Source organism: Callithrix jacchus, chromosome 1, assembly GCF_049354715.1.
Source record: "Callithrix jacchus isolate 240 chromosome 1, calJac240_pri, whole genome shotgun sequence".
NCBI lineage: Eukaryota > Metazoa > Chordata > Mammalia > Primates > Cebidae > Callithrix > Callithrix jacchus.
The window spans coordinates 170,624,945-170,641,556 of NC_133502.1; the positions used below are offsets into that span (position 1 = coordinate 170,624,945).

General features: G+C 41.9%; 1 protein-coding gene across 1 annotated transcript; it reads right to left on the bottom strand.

The window, feature by feature from the left end:
* Positions 1-1,575: 1,575 nt before the first annotated feature.
* NDUFA8 (NADH:ubiquinone oxidoreductase subunit A8) lies at positions 1,576-16,571 on the bottom strand. Its single transcript, XM_002743266.4, has 4 exons — positions 16,415-16,571; positions 9,619-9,782; positions 6,374-6,539; positions 1,576-1,896 (listed from the first exon to the last, which is right to left on the bottom strand). Exons 1-4 carry the CDS (start codon positions 16,463-16,465, stop codon positions 1,759-1,761), a joined length of 519 nt encoding a protein of 172 aa, XP_002743312.1. The 5' UTR covers positions 16,466-16,571; the 3' UTR covers positions 1,576-1,758.
* Between the last annotated feature and the right edge of the window lie 41 nt (positions 16,572-16,612).

Consider the following 16,612-nt stretch of genomic DNA (forward strand, 5'->3'; position numbering starts at 1 on the left):
AGCTAATTTTTTTGTATTTTAGTAGAGATGGGGTTTCACCTTGTTGACCACGATGGTCTCCATCTCTTGACCTCATGATCCACCGGCCTCAGCCTCCCAAACTGCTGGGATTATAGGCGTGAGCCACCGCGCCTGGCCTGAGACTGGGGCTTCTTAACCTCTAGCTAAACTAACTTCCTTCATCTGTGAAATGAATATGACCTATAGTACCTTGTTCAAAGGACTCTAGGCATTGAAGGAGCTGAAATATGTAAAGGGCTTAGCGCAGTGCACAGTGCTCAATGAATACTAGTTATTATTTACATAAGGCACAGCTTCCTTTGCAGAAGGAACCTAGGAAGCAACATGGGTTGAAGTATCATTAAACACCAATCTGCTGCCATGCTCATACTTCACCCACCAGAGGTGACTTCCAATTACTTGGCCACCAAAAGGTTAATGGGTTTTGCCTCAGCAACTGAAAAAAAAATGCAAAAAACGATTTTTCATTAGAGATTCTGAGGCAAAAGTTGGCTGGCAAGTAACTTTTGCATAACAGGTGGGGGTTCTGCTGGAAGCACCCCAAATGCTTCCAGCTATGGGGGCAGCACCAGGTGCAGCAGGAATGACAGATCATACAATGCTTTTTATTTGAACTGTCCTAGTACTGCAGGCAACAGACCCTGCACCTCATCTGTCTAGTACCTCACAGCAATATCCCCACTTAGAAAATCTTGAATGAGCTCGAAGGGCCTTTACAAAGACTCTTGTCCAAATGCTTTGCTTTTTAGAGTGCTGCAAAGAGGTAACCAAGGCCCGGGGGGTTGAAAAGACTTATGCAGGGTCATAGTCTATGCAATTTAAAGCCATAACCAGAAGGCATAAAATAACCCAGTCAGGCGTAGAGGAAACAGCCTAGTAGTGAAAAAGGAGTTGAATGAAAGGGGTAAAAAGACATAATAGTGCTTTGAACCAAAAAGCTTTATAAACACTTGTGCCTTTAACCTGCCCAGGAGGTAGATAAGCATGTGCCCTTTAGTTTGTCCTCAAATTCAACCTCTCACAAGAGGTTAAGGAACACACCCAAGGTTGGAATTGACACTCAGACCTCCAGACTTCCTGCCTTTGGAGCTGGAAGTTCAGCCTCCACCTCCCTTGTCTATCAGGAAAAACATCTGGGTTATAATGCTTGAGGATGGGATATCAAGGGGAAGTGGTGGAAGTTCAGTTCTTCAAGAACTGCATAAGACCCTGCTAGGAGCCCCTCCCATTCCCCAAGTCACGCCTCAAATAAGTTTCTGCACTTCTATCCTGGAGGCTCCCCTTGTATGACCTTTAGGAAAATCTTTTTGCCTAAGATGTTGGATGGAAGGAAAGAGAGCTGAGACTTCAAAATGTGTGAACGCAGAGACACCCCAAGGAAAGCTGCCTTTCCTTCACACAGCCACTTCTCCCTGTTCTAACAGGGATCCCCAGCCACAGGAGTGCCTACTTAAAGCAAAGTAAGAGGAACAGGCAGGACCACAAGAAGAAAAAGCAAGGGGAAGTCATCTTTAAAGGCCAAAGGGTCACATAAAACATAATAAAATACAACTGTTTCCTTTAAAAATTTTAATGGACAGGAAATGGTATAGAATAACTGCCAAGTCACATAAATTAACTTTTTTGTTAATGTTTGTGATCCCGGAAAGAACACACTATCAGTCGATGCAAACTGCTTGGGCGTTTTCATCAGTCGTTGTCTGGGCACATGACTGAGTGTGAGCCATGGACCCATCTTTACTTGGTCCAGAAAGAAAAGCGGCTGCCATATAAGGCAGGCTTCAGATTTCCATCGTACTCAGGCTTGGGCTCTGGTCTTGGTCTTGAGTGATAGGGATTCTCTGGTAAAGGCCGATCTGTTTTCACTTTGGTGACCTGGGAAGGGTGAAGAGGGCAAAGGCAAAGTTGAAAGCTCGGGTGGAGGAATCTATAACCTTCAGTGCGCCTCCTGGTGTCTCCCCCGTTGCTCCCACTGCTGCCAACTGCTCCCTGACTTAAATCCCCAGCAAATCACATTCAGACTTATTTAATCCTAACACTCAGTAAAGCCTACTTTATATCATTCCATGTGGTAGAAACTAGGGATACAGAAGAAAACAACATATACACTGTCCTCAAGAGGATCACAGTCTAGTGAGGGAGAAAGCCAAGAATAATCACCAAGATTTCCCAATTACTTCATGCCTAACGGCAATGATGGACACAGAAACTGCCTGCTCTAAGAGCAAGAGCTGTGCACATCTAACCCATCCTGAAGGCTGGGGGTTTGGACTATTGCTGAGGAGGTAAGACTCAGCTTAAAGTCTGAACAGGAGCCAGTCAGAAAGACAAGGGCGGAAAAGACATTCCAGGTAAACTGTCATGTGGAGATAGATAGGCATGTCTTCAGAATGGCTGAAGCAAAGGCTGCATGAAGAACGGAGGGAGACGAAGCCTTTCACCAAGCACTTATTGTTAGAAATGATGTTGAGCACATTATTCCATTCCATTTTCACACTCTTATGAGGTCATTCTGCAGGGGCTCATTAAGGCCACCCAGCTAATAGTGGAAGAAGGAGTACACAAAGCCAGATATGCCTACTCCAAAGCCTGCACTTCTTAATACCACGCTACAGTGGTGGACAGCCAGATAAAAGGTATTAAACAATGAGCAAGGCTGGGTGCGGTGGCTCAAGCCAGTAATCCCAGCACTCTGGGAGGCTGAGGCGGGTGGATCACAAGGTCAAGAGATCAAGACCATCCTGGTCAACATGGTGAAACCTCGTCTCTACTAAAAATACAAAAAATTAGCTTGGCATGGTGGCACGTGCCTGTAATCCCAACTACTCAGGAGGCTGAGGCAGGAGAATTGCCTGAACCCCGGAGGCGGAGGTTGCGGTGAGCCAAGATCGCGCCATTGCACTCCAGCCTGGGTAACAAGAGCGAAACTCCATCTCAAAAAATAAATAAATATATGATAAGCAAAGGTGTTTGCATTTTAACCTAATGGTTAACAGGTGCCACTGAAGCAGGGCAGTAACTAAATTCCATCTCCGTTGGCTGCAAAGTGTGAAAGCTAGAGAGGCAAGACTCAAACTGGGAAGCTGAGCCAATAAGCCAGGAGAGTGGTGAAGTACTAAAATGCCAACAGGGAGAGAGATAATTTACACTCACAGTACCCCTGACGGCTACAGAAATCTCAACTGGAAAGTCAGCAGAAACTGTTGTCATTTTAAAGACAAAGAAATAGGCCCAGAGAAGTAAGAAGACATAAAGGCCACAGTTGTCAGCAGTCTTCTGATTATTCCTCTACTGATCTGAATTCTTAAGTCACCTCATGTAAGATGACCAGATTAATCTTTCTGTATGTATACATTCAGAAAACACTTATTGGGAACAGAGCTTTCAGGTATAGAATCACACAATTATTATTCTAACTACCTCATGAGGCATTATTATCTCTACTTCACAGATGAAGACCAGGGAGGCTGGCATGCCTAAGATAAAGATACACAGTAATGTCAGAGCTAAAGCTGGAACCTAAGTCTTCAAGTCTACTAGTTTTGTTTGCTTGCTTTTGAAAGTTTTCCCACCTCCCTGTCATACTTAGAGATGGTTCTTAATGGTCCACTCATGGTTCCTTAGTATGTGAAGCTCTTTTAAGGAATTAAAGACATTTATGAAATTGGCTGGGCACGGTGGCTCATGTCTGTAATCCCAACGCACTGGGAGGCTGAGGCAGGCGGATCACTTGAGGTCAGAGTTCAAGACCAGCCCAAGCAACATGGTGAAAGCCCATCTCTACTAAAAATACAAAAATTAGCATGGCGTGGTGGCAGGCACCTGTAATCCCAGCTACTCAGAAGGCTGACGCAGGAGAATTGCTTGAACTTGGGAGGCAGAGGTTGCAGTGAGCAGAGTTTGTGCCACTGTACTCCAGCCTAGGCAACAGAGCAAGACCCCACCTCAAAGAAAAAAAAAGATATTTAAGAAATAAATCTAGAAAAATGTTTCTCAAACTTAGAGAACCCCTTTTGAGGAAAGAACAAAAAAGCAACTTCCTCTTCTGTATCATCCCTTAAAAAAAAAAAAAAAAGGAGCAGATGCATGTGATCAAACTAAGTACTAGGTAAATGACTTTGGCCAGCTGACTTATCCTTCAATTTCCTGTCTGCAAAAGGGGGTTATTAGTAGCTCACAGGGTGACTGAGACAACGCAGGATAACATGTGAAAACTTCTTGATATATAGTAGGTGCTTTAAAGTTATTTTTAATATTATCAGGATGGTGAGCGTCTGGGTGAGAGAGAGCAATTCTGCCTGGGAAAGTCAGAAACTTCAAAAAAGGACATGACATTTGAGGTGAGAGTAGGTGAGTGAGCAGGAATTCACCAAGGGAAGGACCGAGAAAAGGGCTATCCAGGGGAACAGAGTGCAGAAGTGAATGAAGCTAAAATGTAGGCTTTATGCACCTGATTATCATATTTCCAGAAAGAAACTGGATACTGAATCTAGGTATAACTAAAACCAGTAATCCTCTTAGAGAAACACTTTATATTTTTTTTGGGATGAGGTTTTACTCTTGGCTCACTGCAACCTCCGCCTCCCAGGCTCAAGCCATCCTCCCACCTCAGCCTCTCGGGTAACTGGGACTACAGCAGCACACCACCACATCCGACTAATTTTTGGTATTTTGGGTAGAGACAGGGTTTTGCCATGTTGCCCAGGCTGGTCTTGAACTCCTGAGCTCAAATAATCCTCCTGCCTCAGCCTCCCAAAGTGTTAGAATTGCAGGTGTGAGCCATGGCACCTGGCCAAGAAATACATTTCTGAAAGAGTTAGGATAATTTTTTTTTCTTAATCTTACAGAGTTTTAAAAAATGTTAATATAAAGATTCAAGAATAAATATGCTTTCTAAGTAGCATGACTTGTTACTTCTCCTTTCATAAGAGTCAGAAATGAGAAAAGGTAGTTTTATTTGTTACATGTATAAATTCTACTACTTTCCAACCTAGAATTATCAACTATTTAAAATAATATGTTCAGTACATCAAAAGGTACCTGAAAATAATCATGCCAGATAAAAAAGACAAAAAAATTGCTAAGTTATCACTTATGACACCAAGCTTATAATCCAACTATTCACAGATGCTATACACAAAGAGAAGGGAACCAGATCAGGCACAGTGACCTGTAATCCTAGCACTTTGGGAGGCTAAGGTGGGAGGATCACTTGAGCCCAGGAGTTCAAGACCACCCTGGGTAACATAGCAAAATCCTGTCTCTACTAAAATACAAAAATTAGTCAGGCATGGTAGCCTGTACCTGTAGTCCCAGCTACTCAGGAGGCTGAGGTGGGAGAATCACCTGAGCCCAGGAAGTGAAGGCTGCAGAGAGCTGTGATCACACCACTGCATTCCAGCCTGGGAGACAGAGTGAGACCTGAGTTTTTTCCTCCACGCCTTACTACCCGTGCTGCCCCAGAGGGAACTGAGGGAGCTGAGACTGAAGAAGCAGGGACTGGTCAGATCATAAAGGGCCTGTATGCCATGTTATAGAGAAAATGCTTTATCTCACCAGCAATGGAGAGTCCCTATACAGCTTTTAAAAACACAGTGACGTAAGATTTATTTTTCACACAGATCACTCTCATTGTAGAGGTGTAACTTAATCCTCAATTCTTCAATTTCAGAGGGCACACTGTCTTCTAAAGCCCACAGTGATCCACTCTCCCCTTCCAGAAATTCATGTACCCCAGGTTAAGAACTCCTGTCCAAGAATAAGAGCAGCAGGAACGAGAGGATTAAAAAAAATCCAGGAGATGCTAATCTATAGGAAGTGACGACTGCATGGAATCAAAAGAGAAAGGAATGAAAAATTCAGGTTTCTAGCTCTGATGTTTCAACAGATAGTGGTGTCACAACTAAGATAGGAAATATAGGAGAAAGAGAAACACTTTTAAAAACAATTGTAAAACTAAAAGTATGTCATTTTTAGAAAAATCTTAGCTATGTTCCTGAAAAGGCACCTACCTAAGCCTGATCCTATTTCCCTAGTGAATTCCACAATAACCCCCACCATGTTTCCAACTGCCAGTGTTTCACTAATACTTTATCTTCCTCTACTCCCTTCTGTTCTTTAATTAGCTAATTAACAAAAAACAAATCTGTACATGCTAGAAGGTCTAGTTAAAGAAATATTTCTATTTTTAAAAATTCCTTTCCAGATCATATATAATCACTGCCTAATTATTATGTTTGGTAAATCTGGTAAGTTTTCATATGTGTATTCACAGAGACCCTTTTCTGACCACCTCCTGCCTTTATCCCACCCCTGAGTCAGAGAGTGAGACCTCCAGCAAGAGCCTTTTTACCTTTGACAGCTCTCCCAGGTCAGGCCGCACCCAGCCCAGTTTGTCCAGCACACACTCATCAAACTTTGCCTGCTGTTTGCGACAGTGACGAAATAACTGCTGGCCAGAATAATCAATGCAGGTCCAATATTCTGTAAAAGGCTCTGCACAGTGACGTTTTATCTGCCTGGAAAAGAGGGCTGGGTTAGGAGCAGCTCTTTGCAAAACAATGAAAAACAGAAAAGTGAGAAAAAAATAGGTATAGATCTCAAATACAGAGCCTTGCTTTTTGAAAGGTATGGGAGTAAATATTCTTACCTCACTTATAAAACAACTTCAAGATCCTCAAGTTGAGAACAAGTTAGTAAACAAAAAAGATTTCTGAGGTAGAAAACCTAACTTCTTTATGTCGTAGGAAGAAAAGAGAACAGCATAATGCACACACATTTTACTCAGAGAGGAACTTCTTACTTGGGGCCTATCTATTCTTCTCATTAGACCCAATTCCTCTAAGGAGTATCAGCTTAGCAAATTTAGAAGAGGAGACATAATTAGATAATGGACATGCTGATAGAAGTCAGAGGTGACCGACAATGGCAAAGGAAGAGGCAGAATTATAAAAAACAAATACACAAACTAACAAGCAGAAGATCCTGGGACCATTCAGTATAAAGACAAACTGCACTCCACTCCTCAAAAGCTCTAGGTCCTCATTCTATTAACATATTGAACAAAGCCAGATATTAATCCCTGCTATCAATAACAAAGTTATATTTGGTGTTCTCTGTTAAGAAGCAGGGTAGCATATAATTCATTCTGTGGCCACCAAAAATGGCTAGAGAAAATTTAACTTCTGGGTATAAAGTTTCAGCTTTTTGCAAAATCCCCCTTTTCATTCAACCCTGGTAGCATGCATGTTCCAGCAAGAATAAAACACCATCATTTTACATAAAAGCCATACTTGAGGCAGTGGAAGAAACTCAGAACACCTCTTTCTCCCAGTGAAATAACAATTTTATTTTTTAAGTGCTTAACTGCCATACTCCAGAAATCTAGCTATACCCTCACATGAATCTTGTTTAATATGGATCAGGAAGGAAGAATCTCAGCGATGGCCTAAGGAAGTATACAGTGAAAAGTCTGCTCTCCACTCCTGCCCAATAAGCCACTCAGTTGTCCTCCTGGAGGTCCACGAATGTCACCAGTTTCTTAGGTTTCCCTTCCAGGTTTTCTAAGCACAACCTGCACCCACCTAACTTCTATTCAAAAATCACTTTGGTAGAAAGCTACCATTTCCAAGGGGAATTTTATATTTCTCCAAAATGCAGCAGCAGAAGGGCTGCAAGTCACCTCTCTAGCAGCATGGTTCCCTGTTCTGGACCCTGTTCCCCATAACCAACAATTATCTACTAATGCCTACAATCAGCAACTTCAGCCGTGAGAAATTCCTCTACGGAGGCAGTTAGGCACCTTGGGAATTTGTGAAATCCAAACATTCGTCCCTTAAAATGTACTGTCTGGGTCATGGAAAAAATGCTTTGCCAAAGTTCTCTTAGAGAATACAAATTGTTTAGACTGGATGTGAGAGGCCAAGGCAGCCAGATCATTTGAGGCCAGCAGTTCAAGACCAGCCTGGCCAATATGGTGAAACCCCATCTCTATTAAAAAATATAAAAATTGGCCGGGTGCGGTGGCTCACACCTATAATCCCAGCACTTTGGGAGGCCAAGGAAAGCGGATCCTTTGAAGTCAGGAGTTTGAGAGCGGCCTGGCCAATATGGTGAAACCCCATCTCTACTAAAAATTAAAAATAATTAGCCAGGCATGGTGGCGCAGGCCTGTAGACCCAGCTATCCAAGAGGCTTAAGACAAGAGAACTGCTTGAACACAGGAGGCAGAGGTGGCAGTGAGCCAAGATCGCACCACTGCACTCCCGGCTGGGCAACAAAGTGAGACTGTCTCAAAGACAAAAAGAAAAAAATGATGATCATGAAGACTATATAACAACTTCAAAGAATGTTTCCAATAGTGTCAAGTGAAAAATGAATTTCTTCATGTATACAGACTACCAGTATAACCACAAAAATATCTTTGCATAGGGAAAAAGACAGCAGAAGCAATCAAGAAGGAAGGCAGCTACTGTGCTAAGGTATCTAATTTTTTTCTCTATTGTAATTGTAGTGGACAATCAGTGGTTTTTGCCTAGCCAACAGTCATTCCCGATTCTTCTGTAATATCCTTCAATTTTCCTTTGGGAACAACCCCTCCCTGTCTGTCAGCAATGTGGTTTCGATGAAGCTAAGTCTACTTCCTACTTCAGGCCTGACCAATCAGAGCTTTTTATCTCCTGAAGCACAAATGGTGCAACGATATGTATACAAAGTAAGCCAGCCAGGACAATCAGATTCAGTCCAGGAGCTTCTGCTCACTGTTGGTTAAAGGGCACCCTTTGTCTAGGTTTGCCAAGCAAGTATTAACAGAATAGCAAGTCCGAAGTGACTGGTAGCCATTTTTGCAGCAGCAAGGTAAGAGTCTTTCTGAAATGAGGTCAACAGAGAAAACCAGAACCAAGAGATTATGAGAAGAGTAGAGGCAAAAAGACATCAAGTCATTAATGACATTATTTAAGCCCTTGAATCCAGTCCTGCCTGATGCCAGGCCTATTTCTGGACTTTGGAGTTATAAGAGCCAATTCCCTTTGAATTGACTTTCTCTCCTTTTAAATAGAGCGCCGACAAATATGCTTGTTAAAACATTTTTTCTACAACTACACAATTTAATTTTTTTTACTCAAATTTTCTTTCACTCAAGCACAGTGGCCTACCTAAAACCTAACTCTGAATACAGTTCTTTCCATCATACCTGCGTTCTGTAGTAATGACAACAATCTAGCTAATGCCTGCTTAAAAAGGACTGTACTAAGTTTTTACGTGCCTTTTCAAATTTTTCACAGCAAAAAGACTTCCCCTTTGCTGCAGCAAAAATGGCCACCAGTCACTTGAAGCTGCTATTCTACTTGCTTACCAAACCTAGATAGGTATTATTTTGCCCTCTGGAAACTGAGATTCATGGAGATTAAAGAACTTGCCAGATAATAAAAACAAAACCAAAAATAACTATCATCTTTTGAGTGTTTTACCTTGGTCTATCTGATTTCAAAGCCTATGCAGTTCCTACTAAAATCCACATTATTAGCTGGCTTTTCACTTATTCATTTAAATCTTTATGTTTCAACCAAGTAGGCACTTATACCAAAAGATTTTTACCTAAAGAAGTCCAAAGCACACTTGTTGACCAGCTTGCCTTCCTCTAAACACCGCCTCGGATCTTTCTCTTCCCAGCGGCAGAGCATAAACTCCTTGTTGGGCTTATCACACTGAGCTCCATAGTGATGGGCCGCGGCTTTAAGCACAGCAGAACTGACTTTCACCTGGGAAAGGAAGATGGGACAAAGACCACAGACTGTGAACCAGAATACCACTTTCTCAACTTTAACTCATGCAGGTCAGAACACAGAACAAAAGAATAGCACTGTTCTGATGTTACTAAGAAAATTAAACACTGTCATAATAATAATTTTTTTTTTTGAGATAGGGTTTCCCTCCCATTGCCCAGGCTGGAGTGCAGTGGTATGATCTCAGCTCACTGCAACTTCCGCCTCCCAGACTCAAAGGATTCTGCTGCCTCAGCCTCCCAAGTAGCTGGGATTACAGACATGAACCACCACCTAACCCAGCAATTCTTTACAGTCTGTGGTAATTTAGAGATCATAAAGCTCCTTCACATATATTATTTTCTTCACTTTTACAATAATCTCATGAAGTTGATATTACTAACCCCATTTTAGAGTGGAAGAAATGGTAGCCCTAATAGAATCTTTAGATATTTATGGTAGAGAGAAAGGGGGTGTGGAGAAGGATAGAGGCTTCTAGGTGTAGAGAGAGGAACCAACTCTGGAATGCTTCGCTGAGTTTCTACTCCTGGAATAAAATTAATAGATATATAATGCTGTGCAAGGTGGCTCACAGATGTAACCCCAGCACTTTGGGAGGCCAAAGCAGACCACTTGAGGTCAGGAGCTCAAGACCAGCCTGGCCAACATGGCGAAACCCCAACTCTAGTAAAGACACAAAAAAATTAGCTGGAAGTGGTGGCATGCACCTGTAATCCCAGCTACTTGGGAGGTAGAGACATGAGAATTGCTTGAACCCAGGAGGCAGAGGTTGTACTGAGCCAAGATCATGCCACTGAACTCCAGCCTAGGTGACAGAGCAAGACTCTGTCTCAAAAAAAAAAATTAAATTAATGGATAAATAAAACTCCCAGAGGACTATAGAGTCACAGAAGATGAGGCTGGATCACAAAGAGCATCTCATCCATCTAGTAATAGTCCATCTAGTAATAACTAATAATAAAGTATTAAAATCTGCAAATTAAAAAAAAATCAGAGCAAATCCAAGATTGCCATCCCTTTATGTCCAGCAGTTTCCCTCAACAGCATTTTAGTGATATTTTATTGAGAAGATATGCAGTGTAGATACAGCCAGCTCAGAGGGAACTGCAAACGGTCCAGGGCTTACTAACAGGTGCTGCAGTTAGTAGGGTCCTGCTCGTCTCTTTTCTGTATTACCTTTTCTTATACCAATAAATACCATGATGTTTTAATTACCGTCACTGAAGAGAATATTTTGTTATCTGGGAGAACCATCCTCCTCATTCTTCCTTTTCAAAACTATTTTGGCTATTCTTTCAGATGAACACCTTCCCCCAATAATTTGCATTCAAATTGTATTAAATTTAGTTATATATTAAATCAGGGAACAATAGGCACTTTCATAATACTGGGTGTCTGCTCAAATTTCACATCCTCTGAGAGCCTTTCTCTAATCTTCTTATATAAGCTAGCATCAGTGGTCACTCACATGGTCTGGTCTTAGCACTCATGTGCTAAGTCTGATTAATTCTAGATATACTTGTTCTTTCCACTCTGTAAGCACAGTTTCTGTAAGCACCAATTACACTGGTCGTTAACATGTTTCTCAATAATTTTAAGAGTTACTGAGTGGTCTGTGTGTGACCAGTAGAATATAAGCTCCAAGAGGGTAGGGATTTTGTTTTCAACAGAGATCCACTACTGTAAAGATGTCAATTCTCCCTAAATTAAGCTAGGGTAATTAAATATAATGTTTACTATGGTACGCACCAAGCACCCAAAATAGTGGCCAGCACAAGTAGCTGCTGAACACCCACTCTTAGCTAAAAAATGGGGATACAGTAATTAGAAAACAGATATGAATACATGAATCACATCTTCTCATCCACATCACAGTACTTCTATTTATTCATATTCAGGTCATTCTTGTCCTTTGGTTAAAATTACAGTTTCCTTCATTAGAGGGACCTTGAACATTTCTTGTTCATTCCTCAGTATTTTAGCACTTTTGATATTATCTAAATAGGGCAGTTTTTCTATTAGATTTTCAAACTGTTTACTGTTTGCCTGTACATTCTCTCCAGCCACCTTACTGAACTCCAGTTAGTTCTGATACAAAAGAGGATTAACAGAAAAACTTCCATTTACAAATAAAAACTGTCTCTTTCCCTTCTGATACTTTAATTTTTTTCTTCTTATTCTCATTTCCTATTTTATTGCTTTAACCAAATGCTTCAGGACAATACAGATGAAGAGCAATGACAGCAGACAACCTTGCCTTTTTCTAAAATTTAAAGCACAGTTTGGTATAATATTTGCTGTTGGTATCTGGGATAGAGTTGTTTGGATATTCCTTGTTAAGAAAGCTTCTTTCTAATTCTAATTAGTTTTGCTTTACTGTTTTCTATACCAGAAAAGACTAAAATTTTCAGGCTTCATTTTCATTAATTTATAAATGTAACATAGAGCATTAACAAATTTTGTAAAACCGATCCACTGTATTTCTAGAATAAAATCTAGTCTGTCACAGTGTATCATGCTTTAATACAGTCCTGAATTTTATTTGTAAAATTAAAAATTTTTGTGTGACAACAGTCTGTAATTTTATTTTTTATGCCCTTTACACAGCTAAGTTATTAATAAAAGGCAAGGAAAGGTGACAGGAATAATTCAACTACACACTATAGAAAGGGGAATAAAGCTATGACTATGTCTATTAATAGTGCAACTGTTATAATTATCAAAGCAAAGATAAAATTTTCAGATAAGTGAAATCTGCCATGATGACTCTAATAAATTTATGTTTAAAATCTGTAACGTTTTCGCATTAAAGTTTTTGAAAATAAAAGAATGTATTAAGGTAAACTGAGTGGCACACATTTGCTTTATTACCTATAAGCAGGTAGGAGAATAAAAACTAACACGCAAACTTTTTAAAAAGCTTATTTTAATAATTAAGTTAGTTATATTTACTTGTCATATGTCTTAAAATAGCTTTAAGTGGCTGATTCAATTATTCAAATGCCCAAAGCTATAAGGCCAAAAAAAGCCTGTTGCATTATTTATATCCTTACAAATGTGGAAGTCTTACCAAAATGAAGATACACTCATGTCACTGAGTGTATAAAACATCATCCCTGTCACAGGAAAACAAAGGAAGACGCTCAATCTGTTTTGTAATTAATGAAAAGTAGGAAAGGATGTACTAGAGGCAACACAGCCAGTCAGTGGCAACCCCAGAATTGAAACACAGAGACTGTGACCTCCAATCAGGCTTCCTCCCATTACATCACCATCACTGAGGTGGATGAATCTGAGATGTTACCATATCCCCTCACCTGCTTCTTCACTAAGACTGATGAATTCCAACAGAAACAACTCCTTTCACAGCTCTTTACTGTGAATACCCTTTCAAATTCATTCAGCTCTCTTTGTCTCACAGAACACAGAATTTCAACCTCTTTTCTCATTTATTCTCACAACAGCCTCACTACACAGCAGGGTTACACAGTCTGCAGGTGTGGAAAGTGAGGCAAAGTCACCATCTGGAGCCAATCAACCTTCTAGTCCTGTCCTTGCCTCCTTAAACATGCAGAATTGTCATGCTGCAAATCTGACATTGATTCTTCAACCTTCCCTGCCTCCAATATCTAATCCATTGCTAAGTCTGATCAAATCTAGATATTCTTTCCTCTCTGTAAGCAGTCTCTGTAAGCACCAATTACACTGGGATCATTAACATCTTTCTCAATAATCTTAAGAGCCACTGCGACCAGTCTCTCTGCTTTTCTTTTCCTTTCTTCAATCGTTTTTCACAGAGCTGCTAGAGTGATCTTCCTAAATGATAATCTTACTTACTCTGCTATTAAATTAGCAACTAAACTCTCATTCAGCCTTAGCCGAATAAGGCCTAAACTTCTTAACAGGTATTGAAAGGCTTCTGAACCCAAACTATCTTTCCAGCCTTCTCACCCACAACACTTCAAAATGGGACTATTTACTGTTCTTTCAAAACACTGAACTCTTTGCAGGGCATAGTGGCTCAGTTCTGTAATATCTGCACTTTGGGAGGCCAAGGCAGGTGGATCATGAGGTCAGGAGTTCAAGACCAGCCTGGCCGACATGGTGAAACCCCGTCTCTTCTAAAAATACAAAAATTAGCTGGGCATGGTGGCACATACCTGTAATCCCAGCTAATCGGGAGGCTGAGGCAGGAGAATTGCTTTAACCGAGACCAGGGAGGCAGAGGATGCAGTGAGCCAAGATCACCCCCCTGCACTTCAGCCTGGGCTACAGAGTAAGACTCTGTCACTTTAAAACAAAAACAAAAACAAAAAAACCACTGAATTCCTTTTTGGCTCCCTGAATTTTCCCATCTCCTTACTTCTGCTCAGACCCTACCCTAACTTACAAGGATCTTCTCTTCATCTCTGCCCTTAAATGCCATTTAGCCAGGTCTTACATTATGCCCCAAAAGTGCTTTCTCTAATCCCTTTATAGCTTCAAAGAATTTTAGAGCTGGGATCACCTCATCTTACAAATAACCATGTCTCCAAATGCTAAAATCAAGTAATCAAGATGACCGGCAGGTAGGCCTAGAATTTACATCCAACTTCAAATCTTCTCTTCTTTGGTTTTTTTTTTGGTGTGTGTGATGGAGTTTTGCTCTTGTTGCCCACGCTGGAGTGCAATGGTGTGATTTCAGTTCACCGCAACCTCCACCTCCCAGGTTCAAGCAATTCTCCTGCCTCAGCCTCCCAAGTAGCTGGGATTACATGCATGGGCCACCATGCCTGACTAATTTTGTATTTTCAGTAGAGATGGGGTTTGACCATGTTGGCCAGGCTGGTCTCGAACTCCTGACCTCATGATCTGCCTGCTTCAGCCTCCCAAGGTGCTGGGATTACAGGTGTGAGCCACCGCAGCATGCCCAAATCTTCTTTTCTTAAACCACATCTGCCCCCTTTCATAGTATTTAATCACACTTGTCTTCTATAGTTATTTAATTATCTGTACGTTCATTCAATTGTGTGAACCCTAAAGGCAAATTTATTCTAGATGTATCAGTTGTATGAAGTAGAACCTCAGATGTTTGTTGAACCAAATAAAAACTGGAACAAAAAATACAGCAACTCAAAATTAACCCAGCTACGTGGGGTCAGGGGTGGAGGGGGACGACAAAAGACTGGTGGCCACATGGCAGTTCCCCTCTGCCACCTCAGAGTAAATGTCGCTTTAATATAATAAAGTCCCTGAACATCGCTAATAATTTCTTCCTCTGAGGAAAATAGCAGTTGCCACTCTCACAGGCATGTAAGACTAAATGAAGCACTGCAGGTAAAACACTTACTGTAGAGTCTGGTCTATCATTTCTAGCACATCGTTTCTAGTCTTGGCCGTCTTCTCTTTAATATAGCCTGTTCTACTGTCCAGCCCCGCCATGACACTCCTCTGCCGTAAAACCTTCCACCTCTTCCCACCACCTCCCTCACTAGATTAAGTCCAAACTATTTGGTCTGACCTTGTGGAAGCTACTTCCAAGTCCTATCTCAGCACAAGTTGCTTCTCCAGGCTCAGCACCTGCAGCTTCTCACCACCGCTCGCGTCACATCAAACTGTCCTTGGTTCCCTAAACACCCAAGTTCTGTTAGGCCTTCCCATTCTTTTGAGCTTTCACCCATAATACAGTGGAAAAGCATTGGTTTTAAAATCAGACCTGGGTTCACTTCCAGCTCTACTACTTAAGTGCTCTGTGACCCTGGGCAAATCATTTCTACTCTCGGGGCCTATTTCTTTATATATAATATGTTAAGATCAATTGTGTATATCCTACCTTATAGTGTTACTGAGAGGATTCAATGAATTAATGCATAGAAAGAAATTAGCAGCCTGCCTGGAATCTAGAAAGGGCTTGATCATGTCAGCTATAATTAGTAGGGTGTGTTTCTACTTCACTTCTCACAGCACTAACTACACTGTACTGTGATTGCCCCTTTATGTGTCTGTCTCCCTACTAGATTGTAAACTCCATGAAAGCAGGAAGTATATCTCTTCCAGCATTATCGGCACATGTTAATTACTCAAATGATATCTCTTGAATAAACGAATGCTTTAAATGAATCCTGTTACCAAACACCTTTCCATGGCTGTGAGTAGATGCACGTTCGAATACCATCTCATTTTCCCGCGGCCTCCTCGCCCCACTATGCACTCTGGACCGGTGACACCACTTTAAGGTAGGTGACGGTCTCCCTCGACTGTGAGCCCCTAGGGCTGTATAATCACTTCGCATGCAAGTTTGAGGATTAAGCCACATAAGCTAAGTAAAATGACTCTGGTTGGTGCTTAATAAAAAGTATCACTATTATTCAAGGAAGGGGAAGCAGGTCGCTGTGGAGGGCGAAAGGGGGAGAATTCTAGGGCCACTGCGGGATGTGACAGGGTGAGGTGGAGAGGGGAGGCAACTCCCAGAGCTGCGGAGGGGACCTCCGGGGGTCGACCTGTATATGTGCTGGGGACTGGGGAGGAGGGCCCGGGGCCCAGGGTCCGCTGAGCCCAAGCGGGGCTGGGCCCAGGCCCGAGAAGCTGTAACCCCATGTCTCCCTTGCCTGTCCTCCGGACAGCCTCACCTCTTCCACTTTCAGTTCCTCTAGAGTGGGCAGCTCCACTATCCCCGGCATGACTGCTGCAGCCCTGACCTCGATCAGGAGCCCTCAGCCGCGTCGCCCCCGTCTCCTTGAACTCCCCTTTCGACCGCCGAGAGCCACACGGCACCTGCGCATGCGCAGCCGGCAACACGCAGGCGCACTGCTCTACCCAACTCCGAG